At 35.1% G+C, this 21872-nt stretch overlaps 7 protein-coding genes across 7 annotated transcripts; 4 read left to right on the plus strand and 3 right to left on the minus strand.

The window, feature by feature from the left end:
- Positions 1–475: 475 nt before the first annotated feature.
- Positions 476–5050, plus strand: HYPBUDRAFT_3297 (ATP-binding cassette bilirubin transporter; the record flags this gene model as incomplete). The annotated part of the gene is made up of 1 exon (XM_020223341.1): positions 476–5050. The coding sequence occupies one exon, from the start codon at positions 476–478 to the stop codon at positions 5048–5050; it is 4575 nt and encodes a 1524-aa protein (XP_020078372.1).
- Positions 5051–5073: 23 nt separating this feature from the next.
- On the plus strand, positions 5074–5848 carry HYPBUDRAFT_169820 (mitochondrial pyruvate carrier). Its single transcript, XM_020222835.1, has one exon. The coding sequence runs from the start codon at positions 5342–5344 to the stop codon at positions 5747–5749; it is 408 nt and encodes a 135-aa protein (XP_020078373.1). The 5' UTR covers positions 5074–5341; the 3' UTR covers positions 5750–5848.
- Positions 5849–5947: 99 nt separating this feature from the next.
- On the minus strand, positions 5948–7003 carry HYPBUDRAFT_3299 (uncharacterized protein; the record flags this gene model as incomplete). The annotated part of the gene is made up of 1 exon (XM_020223342.1): positions 5948–7003. One exon carries the CDS (start codon positions 7001–7003, stop codon positions 5948–5950), a length of 1056 nt encoding a protein of 351 aa, XP_020078374.1.
- A 168-nt stretch (positions 7004–7171) lies between these two features.
- On the plus strand, positions 7172–9029 carry CDC23 (anaphase promoting complex subunit). Its single transcript, XM_020219437.1, has one exon. It carries the CDS (start codon positions 7196–7198, stop codon positions 8945–8947), a length of 1752 nt encoding a protein of 583 aa, XP_020078375.1. The 5' UTR covers positions 7172–7195; the 3' UTR covers positions 8948–9029.
- A 124-nt stretch (positions 9030–9153) lies between these two features.
- HYPBUDRAFT_151135 (serine C-palmitoyltransferase) lies at positions 9154–11482 on the minus strand. Its single transcript, XM_020220344.1, has one exon. It carries the CDS (start codon positions 11078–11080, stop codon positions 9344–9346), a length of 1737 nt encoding a protein of 578 aa, XP_020078376.1. The 5' UTR covers positions 11081–11482; the 3' UTR covers positions 9154–9343.
- Positions 11483–11730: 248 nt separating this feature from the next.
- On the minus strand, positions 11731–14655 carry HYPBUDRAFT_154400 (putative ubiquitin-protein ligase; the record flags this gene model as incomplete). The annotated part of the gene is made up of 2 exons (XM_020222030.1): positions 11731–14171; positions 14562–14655. The coding sequence occupies 2 exons, from the start codon at positions 14653–14655 to the stop codon at positions 11731–11733; spliced, it is 2535 nt and encodes an 844-aa protein (XP_020078377.1).
- PRP8 (U4/U6-U5 snRNP complex subunit) lies at positions 14499–21806 on the plus strand. Its single transcript, XM_020220345.1, has one exon. The coding sequence runs from the start codon at positions 14517–14519 to the stop codon at positions 21789–21791; it is 7275 nt and encodes a 2424-aa protein (XP_020078378.1). The 5' UTR covers positions 14499–14516; the 3' UTR covers positions 21792–21806.
- The last annotated feature ends 66 nt before the right edge of the window (positions 21807–21872 follow it).

The raw sequence follows: 21872 nt of genomic DNA on the forward strand, positions 1-21872 counted from the left end.
CTTGTCTATATTCTGTGTCTATTTTCTACTTGTCTATTTTCAGTTTTTCTAAGGAACATTGTAGCTAAAGACAGTGGTTGGAAAGGTTAGGTCTGGCCAACGTAGTGATACTCATAGCTTTGTCTTTACATTTGTTTTGTGGAGGTGAGAGGAATTTTTCACAATTGGTGCAAAAATTGATTTAAAATCGTAAAAATCGTATTAATACAATACAACAATCCATCACTTTGCGAAACATTACTTTTATCAGTTGGAGCTTGTTGATTGTTGCAAAAATAAATCTACTAGATAACGAAACAGTGTTATTTCCAATGAAATTAACTAGAGATCAACTTCGGTCAAATTAACATAAAGTGCACTTTGCAAAAATCGCAGGTTAGTAGAGTACATCATCGCCTATCGCTTATCAAGACGTTTTCACCAGACATTTTCACCAAAGGTGCTCACTAGAATTGTTCTTTCTTCGATTGTGGTAATGTCGGTGCTTGATACAAATCCTTCGATTGTCTGTGGGATCTCGGCTTTCAAGTACCCTTTGGCCCCCGATTACGAAAATGCTTTTAATCCGTGCTTTATTCTGAACTTATTTTGTTCATTTTCAATCGGGTTTGCTTTGTTTGGGTTGCTTGAGCTAAATCATATTTTTTTCAAGAAAACTAAGGTTGGTGGTTCAATAGCCCCCAAAAATACCGGGCTAGTCCATTGGATTCGAGTTAATTTAGTTTTTTTTCAATCCTTACTTTATTTATGGCTAGTACCTTTAATCAATATTCACCACCGCTATTCCGATACTAAAATCATATCTTTCGCAATAACTTTTGCAGTATTAACTTTTATAATCTTACCAATCCATATTTATGAAACATGCCACTCTCCAATACCGTCAAATATCCTTCTCTTATACTGGCCTTGTTTAATAGCTTTACAGTTAATTCTTTTTTTCCAAGATTATACTACTATTTGGCCGGTGGTCAAACTGAATTATTCAACAGTAATTGAAGTTTTGATCCTATTCAATGCTTGTTCGATTTTATATATGGAAGCTTCTAAAAATTGGTGGAGCCCAAGTCATAAACTCAAATTATACTATTCGAAATATTTCGAAGTTGAATTATCAAAACCTCACATCTTGGAAAAAATTAGTTTCACTTGGTTAACCAGTATGATCGTTTCCTCTTACAAAAAACAATCCTTACTGGAAAAAGATTTGCCAGGGACTCTTTCAAAAGTTTCAACCGATGTTTTCGCTTTAAAATTATCAAAAAACTGGCAGAAATATTCAAATAAAGATCCAAAGGCTAGAATCATATGGGCCCTATGCAAATCTTTCGGGTCAATTGCTTTATATTCTTATTTGTTCAGTTTCTTTGAAAGTATGGTTGAATATATTAATCCTCAATTGTTACGTTTATTAATTAAATTTTTTTCAGATAAATCAAAAAATCCAAGTTTACCTTTATTACAAGGTTTATCAATTGCATTTTTAATGTTTCTCAATTCTTGTTTTGAAATTTATGTCGTTAGTAAATCTAACTTATTACTTTTAGATGTTAGTTTATCAATTAAATCTTCTTTACTGTCTTTGATTTATGAAAAAAGTTTGAAATTATCTCCTGAAGCTAGATTAAAACATCCTTCTGCCTCAATCATTAATTTGATTGCAGTTGACGTTCCAAGACTTCAACAAGTTGCCCAATACGTATGTTTTTTGATCATTTCCCCCATCGAATTAGTCGTTTGTACATTTTCTCTTTGGGTTCTTTTAGGAAAATCTTCACTTGCCGCTTTATTCGTTATCATGATTTCAATGCCTGTTAACACCTTCATTGTTAAAAGAGTTAAAAAATTAAATAAAACTCAAATGACTTTCAAAGATAAAAGAACAAAATTAATTAGTGAAATTATTTCTTCAATAAAATCTTTAAAATTATACGCTTGGGAAAAACCTCTTGTTAACAGATTACTCGACGTTAGAAATAATGAAGAATTGAAAAATTGGAGAAAAATTAAAACTGCTTATCAATTTGCTAATCTTGTTTGGTCGATATTAAGTCTCATGATAAGTGTAGCTACTTTAGCAACTTATACAATTTTAGAATCTATTCCAATGACTCCAGATTTGGTTTTCCCTGCAATGGCTTTATTAGATAAGTTATCAAACCCTTTATTGGAATTGCCGGTGTTATTCAATTCTTTAGTCGAAGCTTCAGTTGGTCTCGATAGAATAAGCCAATTTCTTATGGCCCCTGAGATTTCTACGGATTTCATCGAATATGGCCCTACCCCTAAAGATTTAGGCGAAGAGTCACTCAAGATTCTGAATACATCGTTTTTATGGTCCAAATCTAATGATTCAAATTCTAATTATGCCTTGCAAAATATCGATTTTAAAGCTGGTAAAGGTGAACTTATCACCATCGTTGGTAAAGTTGGATCCGGAAAATCATCCTTATTATTAGCCTTATTAGGTCAGCTTTATCCAACACCTGGATCTGGTGAAAATAAATCAAGCTGCCAAATTAATGGTACAATCGCTTATGCTGCTCAACTGCCTTGGATCTCTAATTCTTCAGTGAAAGATAATATTTTATTTGGTCATAGATTCGATGAAAAATTCTATAATCTAACTTTGGATGCTTGCCAATTACTACCAGACTTAAAACAATTACCTGATGGTGACGAGACTCAAGTTGGTGAAAAAGGTATTTCTTTGAGTGGGGGCCAAAAAGCCCGTGTTGCTCTCGCTAGGGCTGTTTATGCTCGTTCTGATATTTATCTCTTGGATGATGTCTTAAGTGCTGTTGATAGTCATGTCGGTAAGAAAATTATCGAAAAAGTTTTGGGTGATAAAGGTTTATTAGCCACGAAGACAGTTATTTTATCCACTAACTCACTTTCCGTTTTGAACTATGCCCACTACACCTATCTTATTGAATCAGGTAAAATAATTGAACGTGGTACCATTGACGAGGCTTACGATGAGATCAAAAATCCAAAATTATATGAATTATTGAGCGAATTTGGTAAAAGAGATACCCCAAATGAATCCGCCAATGTTTCGAGGGAAGATTCCCCGGAATACCTGGATAAGAAATCAGTTGAAGGTTCTCAAATGTTTGCTACTAAAGATAATGAAACTGAGGGGGATGAAGAAGTTCTGTCGTTTTCTGTAGTTAAATCTGTTGACAGCCATCGCAGGGCTAGTATTGCAACCTTTCATTATGATCCTTTTAAAGAGACAATTCCAACATTGAAAACAGGACCATTAAAAGAAATTTCTTCCAAAGGTAAAGTTAAATGGAGTGTGTACTATAATTATGCCAAAGCATGCTCTATTACCGGTTGCGTAATGTTTCTTGTCATATCAATAATGTCATCAGTTTCAGGTATTATAAAGACGTATTTTTTGAAAATATGGGCCGAAGAAAATTTAAGGAATGGTGATAATAAAAATGCTTTAAGTTTCAGTTTAGAATACTTTGGTCTAGGTATCTCAGTTGCAATATTGATGACCCTTAGGTCTCTTGTGATGAATTCTTATGTTGGAATAAAAGGTTCCAAAAATATTCATGAAAAAATGGTGAAGAGAATAATCAAAGCTCCAATGAATTTTTTCGAAAGAACCCCCGTTGGAAGGATAATGAATCGATTTACTAATGACATTTCAAAAGTTGATGAAACATTACCACGGGTGTTTAGCCTGTTTTTCAAATACTTGGTCAAGTCAGTTGTTAATTTAGCCATTGTTTCAGCATCTTTACCACCTTTCATGATCATAATGCTCGTGTTATCATTGATTTATATGTACTATCAACGATTTTATGTATCAATTTCTAGAGAATTGAAGAGAATGTTGTCAGTGTCAAGATCACCAATATTTGCCCATTTACAAGAAAGTTTGAATGGTGTTGATACTATTATAGCCTATGACCAAATCAATAGATTTGAATATATCAACCATGGAAATATTGACTTCAATTTAAAAAGTCTTTTCATGATGAGATATGTCAATAGATGGCTAGCAGTAAGATTGGGATTTATAGGTGCCATAACTGTTCTAAGTGCAGCAACCTTGGCTATTTTCAGTTTCACTACCAGTAGACCTTTATCAGCTGGTATGGCAGGTTTTGTTATGAGTTATGCATTACAAATTACTAGTACATTAAATGCTTTAGTAAGAGTATCAGCAGATGTTGAGTCAAACGTTGTCGCGGTAGAAAGGTGCTTAGAATATTGGGAATTACCTCTTGAAGAAGATGAAGATTCATTGAGGCTAATAAAACCACCTATTACTTGGCCATCATCAGGAACAATTGAATTTAAAGATTACTCTACTAGATATGCCGAGAATCTTGATTTAGTTTTGAAGAATATTACTTTTTCGATTAAACTGGGAGAAAAAATTGGAGTTGTTGGTAGAACCGGTGCTGGTAAGAGTTCACTCACCCTTGCATTATTCCGTATGATCCAACCAGTGAATGGGAATATTATCATCGACGAAATAGATACCACCACGCTTCTTTTATACGACTTGCGTCATAATCTAAGCATCATCCCCCAAGATTCCCAATTGTTTGAAGGTACTATTCGACAAAATTTGAATCCTTTAGGTTATTTCACAGATGAAGAAGTTTGGAAAGCACTCGAACTTTCTCATCTCAAATATTTCATCCTTGACTCCGACAGAGACGAACTCCCAGATAAACTAGACTCCCACGTCTCAGAAGGAGGATCCAATTTCTCTGCTGGTCAAAGACAATTGATTTGTCTTGCCAGAGCTTTATTAAGCACTTCCAATATCTTGGTTCTCGATGAAGCCACTGCTGCAGTCGATGCTCAAACAGATAAAATCATCCAAGAAACCATCAGACACGAGTTCAAGCATAAAACCGTCATTGCCATTGCTCACAGACTTGACACTGTCATGCAATGTGACCGTATACTTACCTTGGACCATGGAGAAGTCAAGGAATTCGATTCGCCGCAAAACTTGTTGCAAAATCAAAATGGTATTTTTTACTCCCTTTGCAAACAAGGTGGCTTTATATAATTACAAAACTGTTAAGTAGCAATACAACCCCATCCAATAATCTCGTCTCCGAACCTAATAAATGTCTACGGTGTATAGTAATCCAGTAAGCCGGACTTGTCGAGTTTACTCCATACTCCATACTTTGTAAGAACGGTCTCACTACAAACAAAATTTGATTTAGACACAATAAAAGGGATAGTGCGGCCCGAACCAAAAAAAAAAACCCAAAGAGAGAGCTAAAAGAACCAACAGACAATTGTTTAATTACATTACAAATCTAAAATACTTTACTCCAAAGACAATTGAAAGATGGCCGCCTCAGCTCAGCATGCATCAAAGTTTGCCCGTTACATGAACAGTGAAACTGGTCCAAAAACCGTTCATTTTTGGGCACCAGTTTTAAAATGGTGTTTAGTTATTGCAGGTTTCAATGATTTACAAAGACCAGTTGAAAAGATTTCCGGAACTCAACAAATTGCTTTATTCTGTACTGGTGCTATTTGGACTAGATGGGCAGGATTTGTTATTAAACCTCGTAATGCGTTATTAGCGTCTGTCAACTTCTTCCTCGGGGGTGTTGCCGGTTATCAAATATATAGAATTGCTGACTATAGAGTTAAAGCTGGTGACTCTCCATCACAAGTTTTCAAATATTTACTCTCTGGTGATAATGCTGCTCCAGCTGCTCCAGCTGCTCCAGTCTCAGATAAGAAATAAATGAACTCTTTATGACCCTTTAACTTTTTTTTTTATTGATTCTTCCCCTTCATTAGACTAATAGTCTGTATATTTAATATTTATTTTTGTATTCTTTTCCCATATCTATTCTCATTCAAAGTAAAGTCGTTATGACACACACTACAGGTTATTCTGATATAATAAATGTATTTTATGACTTATATTATCTTTCGTATACTAATCAATTTTCATGACATCATCTTCATCAATTTCTGGCCGGTCATTTTGAGCAGTCATATCTATTTGAGCGTTATCATTAATGTCATTTCCATCATCATCCTTTCCATCATCATCCTTTCCATCATCATCCTTTTCATCATCGTCCTTTTCATCATCGTCCTTCTCGTCTACGACTTCTTGCGCTATTTCATTATTTTCATCTTGAGATATTTCATCTTGAGCTTTACTATAAATTTCATGATTTTGTTCCGGCTCTTGAGTTCCTTCCCTATCTTTTTCCAAATCGTCTTCATTATCTCCAGAATCTTCATCAATATCGAGATCTTCGTCCTCTTCATCATTATAGTCTTTCAAGTCTTCATATTCATTAGTCTTGATGTTTTCAACCTCGGAAAAAACCAGAGGTAAATCTCTAGAAATAAACTGATTCAATGAAGAATCTCTAGCAGCCCATTTACGATTCTTTGTTCTCAATTGTTGCTTCACCAATAGCAAAACTTCATACTTTATTTGCCTTTGCATCCTTAATCGATACTCGATATTGAGTAACTTATTGAAAACACTAAAATCTGGAGTCTCCAAACCAGACTCAGAATCAAGTGCAAATATCGTCAGCATTGCAACTTTGGACGGGTAATTTCCTTCTTCATCTTTCTCGAGATATTTCAAATAAATTCCATCCTCGAATTGTTCAATAGTTTGTATCGAAAATTCAAAACTCGGTAATTTTATATTTTTATGTAATTTATCAAATTCTTTCTCTGAATCTTCAACATCATCGTTTAATCTTGTCATTTCACCTAGTTTTTTATTGAACAGTTTAACTTCTGTATTAATAAATGATAACCTCTCCTTATTCTCCCATTCTTGGTAATCTTTATGAAACTTATTCACTTTAAAGGAATCAAGAATATATTGTCTCTTACTACTCTTCAATTCTCGCTTTACCTCATTATTACCCTGGTCCTTAACAAGGTCATTAGTCAATTTCAAAAGCTTATCAGCAGAGCTTAAAGATTCCTTTGCTATCTCAGCTGAGCTTGTTAATACCATACTATTAGCTTCTTTCGTAAACTATCTCATGAAATACTAAATAATCTTCAATAAATTTCATAGAAACGCACTTTTCAATTTTTTTTTTTTCAACTCTTTCTCTTTGTGAGATCGAAAATCAAAACTTTTGATTTTTGTTATGATTTGATTAACATAATCAAAATCTTTGTAATACCCAGTCAGAATAGCAGAATGTCTACAGATAGCATCAATGACTTGAGAAAACGATTTTATACGTCTTCTATAATTTTATCCAATCTCAACTTGTTCCAATCTGCAAAATGGTGCGCAGAAGCATTGAATGGGTTACCCCAAGCTTCACCAGATGCTCCTGCAATTGACTTCTCTCTACCAGAATTGGATGAAGATGAAAAACACGATCAAGAGAAGTTTCTACTCGCTAAGACATACTTCAACTGCAAAGAATTCGATAGAGCTGCCTATGTCTTAAAAGATTGCAAAAGTGGAAACGCGCTATTCTTGAAGTTATATTCAACGTTAATATCTGTTGATAAGAAAGCCACAGAAGAAACTGATGGTTCGATAAATGTTGGATCTTTGCAGAATAGTATCAGGACCGAGGCCGCTGATAATATTAGTGAATATGGGGATTCAAGACAACGTGAATTGATTGGATCATTAAATTCAAAACTATCCAAAGTCATTAGAGAATCAGAGAATTATCATTCAAAAGGAAATAAACCTAATGCCTTCTTATACTATCTCAGTGGTATCATATATAACAAAAAGAAAAAATATAGCTTGGCACAGAATAGTTTATTCCAGTCTCTACGTTTATTCCCTTATAATTGGTCATGTTGGCAGGAACTTATCGCATCTTTGACAACTTTTGATGAAGCTATGTCATTCATTAATAAAGCAAAATCAGTTAACACCTCCTTGGTAACCAATATAATGTTTCAGTTTTTTGAAGTTGTCATTCTACAAGAGTTTTACCAGCAACTGGCATCTTTATCAGATAGTTTAAATACTTTACTAGAAACTTTCCCAAAATTCAATTTCTTAAGAGTTCAACAATTTTTAATTGCATATCATGGCCTTGATTACTTTCAAGCAGAAGCCATTTTCGATCAAATCCTAATGAATGATCCTTTAAGACTAGATGATCTAGATACTTACTCCAATATGCTTTATGTTATGGAAAAAAGATCAAAATTGTCCTTTTTAGCACAGCTTGCCTCTCTGATTGATAAATTTAGACCAGAAACTTGCTGTATAGTGGCCAACTACCATTCAATGAAATGTGAACATGAAAAAGCTATCATGTACTACAAAAGAGCTTTGACTTTAAATAAGAATTGCTTAAGTGCCTGGACTTTAATGGGGCATGAATTTGTTGAGTTGAAGAATTCTCATGCAGCCATCGAATCTTATAGAAGAGCCGTTGATACCAACCAAAAAGATTTTCGAGCTTGGTATGGATTGGGACAAGCATATGAAGTATTGGATATGCATTTATATGCTCTTTATTATTATCAGAGAGCAACTAACTTACAACCTTTGGATAAAAGAATGTGGCAAGCTCTTGGTAATTGTTATGAAAAGATCGATAAATTGGAAGAAGCTATGAAAGCATTTGAAAAGGCTATGACTATAGATAATTTTAGTAAAACCGGAAATGATAATCCTGAAGAATTCAGTGTTGAGCCTCATGTTTGTTATAAATTAGCATTAATATCGGAAAAATTAGGGAGACTGAAGGATACTTATAAATATATGAGAATATGTTTTGATCAAGAATATGAATGGGGTATAAGTGATGAGACATCCAAAGCAAGATTATGGCTAGCACGACATGCTTTGGAAAATCGCAGGTTTGAAGAAGCTTATGAATTAGCAAAAGAGATGAATCTCAGTAATGCTCATGACGTTGAAGAAGCCAGATCAATAGCTAGAGATGCAAGAAGTAGGTTATCCAAATAGTTTGATCCTTCTCCGTAAGGTTTTGTGAAATTATTATTATTAGTGTATAGATGTACATATCAAGAAGACAAAGGCATACGGTATTAGAATTAAAATTAATTAAGTGACCCATCAGGGTCAATAAAGGGTTCAAAGAGAAAAAGCACAGAGACGAAAAATGTCTTCATGTTTCTATTATTCGAAACACATAATTATAAAATTGAATAGAGAGATTAAGAGAAAGACATTTTTCAAATTTGTAGAGATCCAATTAGGATAAGTCATTGAAGCATGTAATCATGCTGGGGGAAGAAGCAGCTATATAATTAGTTTATTAACTAGTATAAACACGGCAAACGTTGTCAGATACCGCAATTATAAAACACTTGATTCAAGAAGTATTGAAATTTATAAGGATTAATATCTTGCAATTTCATTTTCAAGATTGAGGAGGTCTGCTTCAGACTTGATTGAGCTGCATACATTGCTAATTATTGAGTCTAAAGATGCAATGGCATTACTCAAATCAACCTGCTTAGCACCAGAACTGATAAAGATTAATAAATGAGGATTAGCAGTAGGTAAATTCTCATGTTCCAAAATGTTTTTTGATCTAGTAATCAAAACATTAGATTGAATGAGAAGTTGATCAATGATTTTTTGTAGTATGAAAGATTCTGCATTATATTTGTGATCAAATTCATTCAAAGAAGCTGCTTGCTTTCCGGTATTTAAGAAATCCAAAGAACCATAAGCAACTGGCAAGTTTAAAGAAGATCTGTAGGCTTGATCTAATGATACATGGATAACAGGACATAAGGGATTAGAAACAACTTGGACATAGGAATTATTCAAATTTAATAATTGGTTGTAGACAGCAGACACATTTGATTGTAAATCATGGATTATAGCAGAGTCACCTGAAGATGTAGTCTTAGAGGTGATCAATTTAATTGCCTCAGAAGTAACTTTAGCTGAATAAGGTGGTAAAGAAGCACTGAAGACGTAAGCATTAGATTGAATTCTTTGATGGAGAACCATTGGAGCAACACCGACACAGAATCCACCAGAGGAAGCAAATGATAAAGCCATGGAACCAATAGTGATTGAAATTTCTGATCTTGGAATATTAAAGTGTTCAACAATACCTTTACCGGTTTTACCAATGGTACCAATGGATAATGTTTCATCTAAAAACAATCTATATTTAAATTTATTTTTCAATTCAACAATACGAGGTAAATTAGCGATTTCCCCAGAATTAGCAAAAAGACCTTCAGTAACAATAAATCTTCTACGAATTGGTTTTTGTTTATCCAAGACTGGTTTGACTTCAGTTAAGATTTGTTCCAAGTGATCCATATCATTATGATCATACCATTCGATATCACAACGACTAACGATCAAAGCTTTTTGAATAGCTAAATTAATCCCACTATCGGCAATGATTAAATCTCCTCTTTTCAAGAATGAAGGGATTACGGAACCAGCAGTGACAAAATCTTGACCATATATGATTGCTTGTTCAGTCCCTAAAAAGTTAGATAAGTCTTCTTCCAATCTTACATGAACATCTTGGGTACCATAAAAATTTGGAGGACCACAGGCACCAACACCGGATGAACTGATCACACCTTTGGCAGCAGATTTAATATCTTCACTAGAACTTAAGTTTAAGAAATCATTTGAAGCCAAATTTAAAACTGCATCATTAATCTTTGGATTATCCAACTTAACATACAAACCATTTGCACCATGAACTTGAGGAATGGATTTCAATTCCCATTTTTCTAAGTCATTTACTGGTTCAACTAAAGATGAAGGAGTCCATTCATTAACTAACTCATCAATTTCACGACCGGAAAACTTAACCAATTCGGATTTATTTTCTTTCTTCTTAGAAGAAAGAAAATAGTGGATAGCGAAAACAAACAAAGCTAATTCAAAAAGAGATCTAATGGGGTCATCTTTATAAGAAGACTTAATGTATCTAAGAATTATTTGACCACCAGGTAACTTATCTAAAAGATTTAAACACTGAAGAAACTTTTCACCTAAGGTGATGGAAATAAGTTCAAAAGAAGGGGACAACGTAGTCGTGGCAGTAACCGTGTGTGTAATTGTGGTAGTAGCCACCGAGGTATCAACACCCATGATTAACGAAAGAGGTCGGGAATATATATCTAGATCAAAATAAGCAGATTATAAAGGTAATAATCTAGCTTTAAATTAGAGTACAGAAGAACGTAATTTCAATTTTTTTGTTTTTGTTTTTTTGAAATTGCCTTAAGGATTTAAAGCTCTTAATTAGCAAAAACCCACTTGATTAGCAATACAAAAGGGCAACGTTGACTTCTAATGAAATTAGACAAGACAATGAATAGTAAAGAAAACTTGAAATATTAGCTACCTTCGTGAATCAAAAAAGCGAGAGGACTTCGAAGACGTGTAGTTTTTATAAGTCAATCGACGATTAGCGTCTTCGTATATCTGTTACACCAAAGGAGTAAGGAGTAAGTCAAAAGAAGTAAATCAAAAGGAGTTAATCAAAAGTAGTATATACCCACTTGGGATGTAATTCAGAAAAGTTTGCTAGGGTGAGTTTATTGTTTGGTTTTCTCAAGGATCTTTACACCCTTTGTTCCAGTACCCAGGTGGATCGATTACATAATCAATTACATAATCCGTCCATTATTCGGTCCCAGTCTAAGATTTGGCAGTCGTAACAATTGGAGATAATATAGACATTACATAGACATTATATAGACATATACAGACATGTAGTAAGGGAGGAATAGAGGAGGTTATGGAACAAAGACTTTGGAAACACCTTCGACGTCTCTACGACAACAGACACATCCTTCCATTCCTTTTGATACCAAGCTCAATCTACAACTTTCGCAAATTGCAAAACATCGACATGGCCAGGTGATGATTTCTCTGGTATTAGTTTGACAGATAACACAGTCAAATTTAGAATCAGCAAAGTCGTCGATCGAGTCACCGTCGTCTTCGATCTTTTTGTGCTCTTTTGGAAGCTCTTTACCATCGAGAATGTCTTTCAATTCCTCGCCTCTCTTCTCTATGATAAGCTCAAGTAATTTTCCAGCTTCGTCTTTGACCTCTTCTGCTGGTTTTATCATTTTGTTGTATTTCGATCTGGTCAATATACCATCGTACGTCAAGTGCTTTTGTAAAACTGATGATTCCAATGGTGATTGTATAAATTCTTGAAGTCCTTGAGGGGTGAATAATTCATTGATAGCAAGCTGGATGTTATCGGAACTAGGGTTAGGTCTTCTTGCTGAGTTTACCACACTTTGTGTCAAATCAATTGATTCTATATCCGAAAAATCACTTTCGATTTCCAGTTCTGATTCAGCATTCTCTAGAAAATCTTCCGACTCATCTATTTCAGCTATGTCTTCACCTTGTAATATGGACACATACTCATTACGTAACTGCTGGTCTGTGAATTGACTGAGTTGAACTTTTGCAGAGTCTTCATCTTCTAGTACGGGTGACGGAATGACACTTTCAACTGGTTGTAATTTTCGAACATATCTCCTTAAAAAAGTCGGAACCGATTGTTTACGGGCTTCGAATTCATCATCAGTTTCAATCATGTTTTTTCTAAAAGTCCCCGAAAGTTGAATTCGAAGTATATAGACCTTTACCAAGTAAGGAATGTAAGAGCGGATAAATTTATCAATCACTAACCCTTTGATCAATTGAATCAAGTTAATATATATTCTGGTAACGAACACAAACCTTTTACGATGAATACTCATATTAGAAACTCTAAACTCATTGTAATATTCAAGATCATCATCATCAATATTATAACTACCGTCAGAAAGCAATCGCTTACTTGGATTCGTAATTATATTATTATATCCTGATATTTTATGATCTTTCAAATATGCCAATAAATTATCACGGTTTGGTCTTCGGTCTTGCGGTAATTTACGGAATGATCTTACCTGTGACTTTAAGAAGGTCCAAATTGATCTTTCGATATAAGTTTCAGGTTCAACATTAACCAAACTAAGTTCTGTAATATAACATGATTTACCAGCCAGGGTTACTGCTAATTGACCAAAACTTACCAAGGCAGTTAAAAAATCATCATCAAGACCCACGTTAAACCTTTCTTGAGGTGATATGTTATCATCTTCATTGAAAAAAAGCCTTCCGTAATTGAGAGCTCCAATATCAAAACCATTTGCAATAATAGCCAAAAGGAAAATAACGCCAGCTAAAAAAACACCAATGCATGTTACCAATTGGGGAAAAAGTGCCATCACACATGGGACAGAAATGTCAAAAGTAGAATGCTGTCTGATAGAATTAGCAAAGTATCCAAGTAAACCCATTCCAAGAATAGTCAGAGGAATTAACCTATATTTATTATTGTTGATGATACTACCCACATGATTGTTAAGATGACAAAGAATCAGATAAATGCAAATGATAACCAATCCTTCTGTAGGTTTATGAATTGTCAGAGATGGTAAGAATGGAGCAGCTGAACTTTGTTCATGAAATCCAGCTGAAAGTTCGAATAATGTAAATCCAGCACTAACATAGCGTTTTTCACCTAAAATTGTGGACGAAAAAGTTTCAACAAACACCAGTAGACAAGCACCCAAGAATACAGACCAATAAATCACAGTACTTGGACCTATTGTTGGGGAGTTTTTTGGAGTAGCCATATAGCTATTTGCAGGGTAATCATCTGGATTATATCCGAATAATTGCTTAGGTATATATTTGGCAAACCAGACATTTTCCGAATCATAGTTGTGTAAATTATCGGGAAGAAACTTGACATACCAGGGAGTTACCTCAGAGTTAACCCCGGTTAATTTAAGAACAATTAGACAATTCCATAAATTATTTAACAAAATAATTATGGTCAAGGCCCGCAATCCAAAAACAGTACCCTTCTTCAAGTTATATACCAGCTTCTGGCGATTTTGTTGTTGTCCAGTTCTGATATTACTTGATGCCAAAACCATAGTACGATTCAAAATCACCGTAACTAATAGACAAGACACACCGTATAGTGAGCAGCAATAGGAAATCATTGGTCCAAATCTTTCCCAAGTCATACCATACTCTTTTGCAGTTCCACTTTGTTCAACAACAGAATCAATAAGAGACTGAAATAATGAGCTAAAAGACAGATCAAACTCTAGGTCAGTGTTTAGGCTATTCTGACCAGCTGACGAGTTCATTAAACCTGTGGATCCCGAAACTATCGAGGAATTCGACATTACTGAAGAATTCGTCATGGAGCTAAATAATGTAAGACTATAGTCCCGAATTCATCAATTGTCAATTCGTTTGAGTTTATAAAAATCTTATAAAATGAGTTCAAGTTATACGACTCTTAATCTATAATTATAAATCAGAGAGCGACATTAGACCGCGACAAAAATAAGGACGTGCGACATTATTGGTGATGTTTTCCTTTTTTTTTGCTAGATGAGCATTCAGATAGCGCTTAGTATTCGGACTAATATTGTTTAACATTCTTTTACTCATACTTTATAAGCACGACATCGAGTGTTCTTGAATCAAACAAATGGGCAGAAAGTTACCACCTCCCCCACCTCCGCCGGGGGTAAACGGTAATCGTCAATCTCAGCGTCCTTCGGTTCCACCACCTCCACCAGGTTTACAATCGAGAAGAGCTCAAGCACCACCGCCACCGCCACCTCCATCGCATCATAACAATGGAAGACATAGATCATCTCAAGCACCACCTCCACCACCCTCAACGAATAGGTTGACCTCTCCTAAGAAAAAAAGAACTAAAACAAGTAATTTGGATGAAACCAGCTTGCAGACAAAGAAGAGTATGTGGCTTCAGTTACAGAAAAAGAGATACTCGACTTCCAGCTTAAAGTCAAGTAAAGGAGGAATTTCTCAACCAAGAAAGGCTGAAATGCCGCCAGAACATCTCAGAAAGATTATGTTAGATCATGGCGATTTATCTTCAAAAAAAGTTGCATCCGACAAAAGATCTCATCTAGGGTCATTGAAATATATGCCCCACGCCATTTTAAAACTTTTAGAAAATATGCCACAACCTTGGGAAAACTCGAAAGAAGTGAAGGTTTTATACCATATAACTGGAGCGATAACTTTTGTTAACGAAATACCGAGAGTAATTGAGCCAGTTTATACTGCTCAATGGGCTACTGCATGGATTATGATGAGAAGAGAGAAAAGAGATAGAAGGCATTTTAAGAGAATGAGATTTCCTCCTTTTGATGATGAAGAACCGCCAATCGACTGGATAGAAAATATCGAAGATGTAGAACCTCCTGAAGGTATACAGTTAGACTTACATGAAAAAAATGATAAATTTGTGATAGACTGGTTCTATGATGAAAAACCTTTAATCGAAAATTTAGAAGTTGTTAACGGCCCCAGCTATAAGACATGGGCAATAGATCTTTCTACCATGGCTAATTTATATAAATTGGCTCAACCATTATTATCTAACATCAATGATCCTAACTACTTCTACTTATTCAATAAGGAAGCTTTTTTTTCAGCCAAGAGTTTGAATATATCTGTACCAGGCGGACCAAAATTTGAGCCGTTGTTCAAGGATAAAATCAATAATCCTGAGCTAGAAGACTTCACTGAATTTAATTCCATCGATCGCATCATTTTCAGAATCCCTATAAGAACTGAATATAAAATTGCATTCCCTTATTTATATAATTCTTTTGTTAAAAATGTTTATTTGACAAATTACCACGAACCTTTCAACTGTTCTGTCGTGAATAAAGTTGATGACCAGAACAAGCCAGCATTTTCTTTCCATGATCTGCTAAATCCAATCTTTCCACACAAATCTTCAAAGTCTAATAGAGACTTCAGTGATATCGATTTCAATCTTGATCTCCCTGATTCGTTCGAACCACTTCTTGCTTCAAAGGAAGTTGAAAATGATGGTCAATTTGAAATTGTTGACGTTCCACTAGAACCTGATACTACGAAATCGGCCCTCGATTTATGGCATTCCCCATACCCTTTCAATCGCCGTAGTGGAAGAACAGTGAGGGCACAAGATGTGGCACTTGTCAAATCTTGGTATAAAGAGCATTCTCCTAGAAAGGCACCCATCAAAGTCCGTGTTTCGTATCAGAAATTATTGAAAAATTATGTTTTGAATGAGCTACACAATCCCTCTGGAAGCAAAAGTGGGTCCAAAATGAGTAATCAAAGAAAGATTAAGTTATTGAAGAGCTTGAAAAATACAAAATACTTCCAACAAACAAGTGTAGATTGGGTTGAGGCTGCACTTCAAGTATGCCGTCAAGGTTTTAATATGTTGAATTTATTGATCCATAAACGTGGTCTCACTTATTTGCATTTAGATTATAACTTCAACTTAAAACCAACGAAAACATTGACAACCAAAGAAAGAAAGAAATCCAGGTTTGGTAATGCATTTCATCTAATTAGAGAACTTTTGAGAATGGTGAAGATTATAGTTGATTCACATGTCCAATTTAGACTCGGAAACGTTGACGCCTACCAATTGGCAGATGGTATCTATTATATTTTGAACCATTTAGGTCAATTGACTGGTATATACCGGTACAAATATAAAGTAATGCACCAAATAAGAGCTTGCAAGGATCTCAAACATGTTGTATATGAAAAGTTCAATTCTGTTATTGGTAAGGGTCCAGGATGTGGGTTCTGGCAGCCAGCATGGAGAGTATGGCTAAATTTTATGAGAGGTATTATACCTTTGCTCGAAAGGTGGTTGGGTAACTTATTAGCAAGACAGTTTGAAGGTAGACGTGCTAATGACGTTGCCAAAACCATAACCAAACAAAGAGTTGATGCATATTATGATATTGAGCTTCGTGCACAAGTCATGCATGATATCTTAGATATGATACCAGAAAACTTGAAGCAAAGCAAATCTAGAACAATATTACAACATCTCAGTGAAGCTTGGAGGTGCTGGAAAGCTAATATACCTTGGAAGGTACCTGGTATGCCCGTTCCAATAGAAAAAATAATTGAACGTTATATCAAGGCCAAAGCTGATGGATGGATTTCTGTTGCCCATTACAACAGAGATCGAATTAGAAGAGGTGCTACTGTTGAAAAGACTGTTGCTAAGAAAAACTTAGGTAGACTCACTAGATTATGGATTAAAAATGAACAAGACCGTCAAACGAATTTCGCTAAAGATGGCCCATATACGACTCCAGATCAAGCAGTAAAAATTTTCCAAACCATGGTACATTGGTTAGAAAGCAGAAAGTTCAGCCCCATTCCATTCCCCCCTTTATCGTACAAACATGATACCAAATTATTAGTTTTAGCCTTAGAGAATTTGAAAGAAAGTTATAATGCAAATGCTAGTATGAATTCATCCCAGAGAGAAGAATTAGCTCTCATAGAACAAGCTTATGATAATCCTCATGAATGCCTTGCCAGAATCAAGAAATTTTTATTAACCCAAAGAATTTTCAAAGAAGTAGGACTAGAAATGATGGATTACTATGACCATTTGGTTCCAACTTATGCCATAGATCCTCTTGAGAAAATTACTGATACTTATTTAGATCAATATTTATGGTATGAAGCACAAAAAAGACAACTTTTCCCTAACTGGGTCAAACCAAGTGATGACGAAATTCCGCCTTTGTTAACCTATAAATGGTGTCAAGGTATCAACAATTTGGAAAACGTATGGGAAACAGACGAAGGTGAAAGTAATGTCATGCTCGAGACATCGTTAAGCAAATTTGCGGAAAATATTGACCTCACATTATTAAATAGGTTGTTAAGGTTAATTGTCGATCCCAACATTGCTGACTATATTACTTCTAAGAATAACGTAAATTTGGCTTATAAAGATATGAACCATACCAACCAATTCGGTCTCATCCGTGGTTTACAATTTGCATCCTTTGTTTATCAATACTATGGGTTAGTAATTGATTTATTGATCTTAGGTTTAGATAGAGCCAATGAGATTGCAGGTTCACCCCAACAACCAAATAACTTCCTTCAATTCAAAAATAAAGAGACAGAAATATCGAGTCCAATTAGACTATACTCTCGTTATATGGATAAGATTCATATTTTTTTCCGTTTTGATAGCGAAGAAGCAAATGGCTTAATTCAGGATTATCTTTCTGAGAACCCTGACCCTAATTTTGAAAATGTTGTGGGTTATAATAATAAGCGCTGTTGGCCAAAAGACTCTAGGATGAGGTTAATGCGCCATGATGTGAATCTTGGTAGAGCTGTTTTCTGGGAAATTTCGGGTCGTATTCCAAAATCTATTACTACCATTGAATGGGATGAAAGTTTTGCATCTGTCTATTCAAATGAGAATCCGAATTTGCTTTTTGCAATGTGTGGTTTCGAGGTCAGAATTCTTCCGAAGTCTCGAATGCAAGAAGTTAAGTCTTCTCAAGAAGGTGTTTGGGATTTGATAGATCAAAACACAAAAGAAAGAACCGCAAAGGCTTACTTACAGGTTAGCCCTCAAGCGGTTGATAGTTTTAATAATAGAATTCGTCAAATCTTAATGTCTTCTGGCTCGACAACCTTCACTAAAGTTGCATCGAAATGGAACACCGCTTTGATCGCTCTCTTTGCTTACTATAGAGAAGCTGTTGTCTCTACAGAGTCATTACTTAGTGTCTTGGTAAAATGTGAAACTAAAATTCAAAATAGAGTTAAAATGGGTCTCAATTCTAAGATGCCTTCTAGGTTTCCGCCTGCTGTATTCTATACCCCCAAGGAACTAGGTGGACTTGGAATGCTTAGTGCCTCTCATATTTTGATTCCAGCTTCTGATTTAAGATGGTCAAAACAGACCGATACCGGTATCACTCATTTCAGGGCAGGTATGACCCATATGGAAGAAAAAATGATACCGACTATCTTCAGATACATCACCACCTGGGAGAACGAATTCTTAGACTCCCAAAGGGTATGGGCTGAATACGCAATCAAAAGGCAAGAGGCTGCCGAACAAAATAGAAGAATCACGTTCGAGGATATGGAGAGTAACTGGGACCGTGGTTTGCCACGTATAAGTACTCTTTTCCAAAAAGACAGACACACATTGGCTTATGATAAGGGCCATAGAATTCGTAGGGTTTTCAAACAATATTCTTTACCTCGGTTCAATCCTTTCTGGTGGACTAGTAATCACCACGATGGTAAATTATGGAATCTAAATGCTTATCGTGCCGATGTTATCCAAGCTTTAGGTGGTATTGAAACAATTCTAGAACACACATTATTCAAAGGAACTGGTTTTGATTCTTGGGAAGGTCTTTTTTGGGAGAAGGCATCAGGTTTTGAAGATTCCTTGAAATTCAAGAAATTGACTAATGCCCAAAGATCCGGTTTAAGTCAAATTCCTAATAGAAGATTCACTTTATGGTGGTCACCAACTATTAATCGTGCAAATGTTTATGTTGGTTTTTTGGTTCAATTAGATTTGACAGGTATATTCTTGCATGGTAAAATCCCAACTTTGAAAATATCTTTGATTCAAATTTTCCGTGCTCATTTATGGCAGAAGATACATGAAAGTCTTGTGCAAGATATTTGTCAAGTCTTAGACAAGGAATTAGAAGTTTTACAAATCGACAATGTGGAGAAACAAGCAATTCATCCTCGTAAATCGTATAAAATGAATTCATCCTGTGCGGATATTGTTTTACAGAGCACTTACAAGTGGAATGTCTCTAGACCTTCACTTTTAAATGACACAAATGACTCTCTTGATGCGGCCACAACAAACAAGTTTTGGATTGATGTTCAGTTAAGATATGGTGATTATGACTCTCATGATATTTCAAGATATACTCGAGCTAAGTTTTTGGACTATACAACTGATGGTACTAGCACTTATCCTTCACCAACTGGTGCAATGGTTGGTGTCGACTTAGCATACAATATGTATGACATATATGGTAGTTGGTTTTCAGGGCTCAAGCCATTGATGCAGAATGCAATGAAAGAAATCATGAAGTCAAATCCCGCATTATATGTCTTGCGTGAACGTATTAGAAAGGGTCTTCAACTATATCAATCTCAACCACAGGAGGCGTTTTTGAATGCCAACAATTATGCTGAACTATTTAATAATGAAACCCAGCTATTTATTGATGATACTAATGTTTATCGTGTGACTGTTCATAAAACTTTTGAAGGTAATCTCACTACAAAACCAATTAATGGGTCTGTGTTCATTTTGAATCCTAAAACAGGGCAATTATTCTTGAAGATTATTCATACATCAGTATGGGCTGGTCAAAAACGTTTGGGTCAATTAGCTAAATGGAAGACAGCAGAAGAAGTTGCAGCATTGGTAAGATCATTACCTAGGGAAGAACAACCAAAGCAATTAATTGTAACCAGAAAAGGTATGTTGGATCCCTTGGAAGTTCACATGCTAGATTTTCCTAATATCTCTATAAGGCCTTCCGAGCTTCACTTGCCCTTTGGTGCTGCTATGAAAATAGATAAATTAGCTGATATTGTATTAAAGGCAAATGAACCCCAAATGGTTTTGTTCAATATGTATGATGACTGGTTGAAAACGATTTCCTCCTATACAGCATTTTCAAGAGTCATTCTTTTGCTTAGGGCTCTCAGTATTAACCAAGAGAGAACGAACTTGATCTTACGTCCCGATGCAAGCGTTGTTACCCAGGATCATCATATATGGCCTACTTTCAGTGATGAACAATGGATTGACATAGAAACACAATTGCGTGATCTTATTCTTTCTGATTATTCGAAGAAGCATAATGTCAATATTCAATCTCTTACGCAATCAGAAATTAGAGATTTGATTTTGGGCCAAGATGTCAGAAAGCCTTCAGTAAAGAGACAAGAATTGACTGATGTCGAAGAAAAGCCTGAAGCCAGTGACAATCAACAATTAACAGCTTTGAAAAGTACAACGCAAAATGTACACGGTGAAGAGATAGTGACTGTCACAACTACAAATTATGAACAACTGTCGTTCGTCTCGAAAAATGAATGGAGAAACCGATTGATTGCTTCTAATAATTTGCACTTACGTACCAAAAATATTTACGTTTCATCTGATGACTTTGTTGATGACGAAAGTTTCACTTATATTATGCCAAAGAATCTATTGAAAAAATTTGTTCAAATTTCGGACTTACGTACTCAAGTTGGTGCTTTTATATATGGATCTTCTCCTTCGGATAATGATGAAATCAAAGAAATCAAAGCCATTGCTTTGGTTCCACAATTAGCCAACTCCCACTCTATACAATTCCCAACCAAATTATATGATAAAAAAAATCAAAATTATTTGTCCAGTCTTGAGCTTTTAGGTTGGATCCATACCCAAAATCAAAGCTCAGATCTGTTATCTCCTATTGATGTTACTTCACTAGCACGATTGAAGAGTAACAATGAATCTGAATGGACAGAAAATTTGATTACTTTGTCTGTTGCGTTCACACCAGGTTCTGTTTCATTAGCTGCGTTCACCTTAAACCATGAGGGCTACCAATGGGGTATGACCAATAAAGACGTCATCTCCGATGCACCTGCTGGGTTTTCACCCGAGTTTTCCAAGAAGAACCAATTACTTCTTTCCGATAGAATAATGGGTACATTTTTAGTTCCTGATGATAATATTTGGAACTATTCATTTATTGGCCCAGTTTGGGATCCAAATGCTGAGTTCGACTTGAAAATTGATATACCGTTACCTTTCTATCATGAATTACATCGTCCAACCCATTTCTCTACTTTTAATGAAATAGAAGGAATTGAGGTTGAAGCAGATAGGGAAGACGTTTTTGCATAATCTCTATTAAAAATGATTATATAATGTAATATATGTACAGTAATAGATGTTATTTTAAGTAATAAGACGGAAAAGAATATT

This window comes from Hyphopichia burtonii, assembly GCF_001661395.1.
Source record: "Hyphopichia burtonii NRRL Y-1933 unplaced genomic scaffold HYPBUscaffold_1, whole genome shotgun sequence".
In the NCBI taxonomy this organism is placed as follows: Eukaryota; Fungi; Ascomycota; class Pichiomycetes; order Serinales; family Debaryomycetaceae; genus Hyphopichia; species Hyphopichia burtonii.

Excerpts from the sequence above, each read along its gene's own strand:
- HYPBUDRAFT_169820 (XM_020222835.1), top strand. The coding sequence starts at position 5,342 with ATGGCCGCCTCAGCTCAGCATGCATCAAAGTTTGCCCGTTACATGAAC.
- CDC23 (XM_020219437.1), top strand. The coding sequence starts at position 7,196 with ATGTCTACAGATAGCATCAATGACTTGAGAAAACGATTTTATACGTCT.
- HYPBUDRAFT_151135 (XM_020220344.1), bottom strand. The coding sequence starts at position 11,080 with ATGGGTGTTGATACCTCGGTGGCTACTACCACAATTACACACACGGTT.
- PRP8 (XM_020220345.1), top strand. The coding sequence starts at position 14,517 with ATGGGCAGAAAGTTACCACCTCCCCCACCTCCGCCGGGGGTAAACGGT.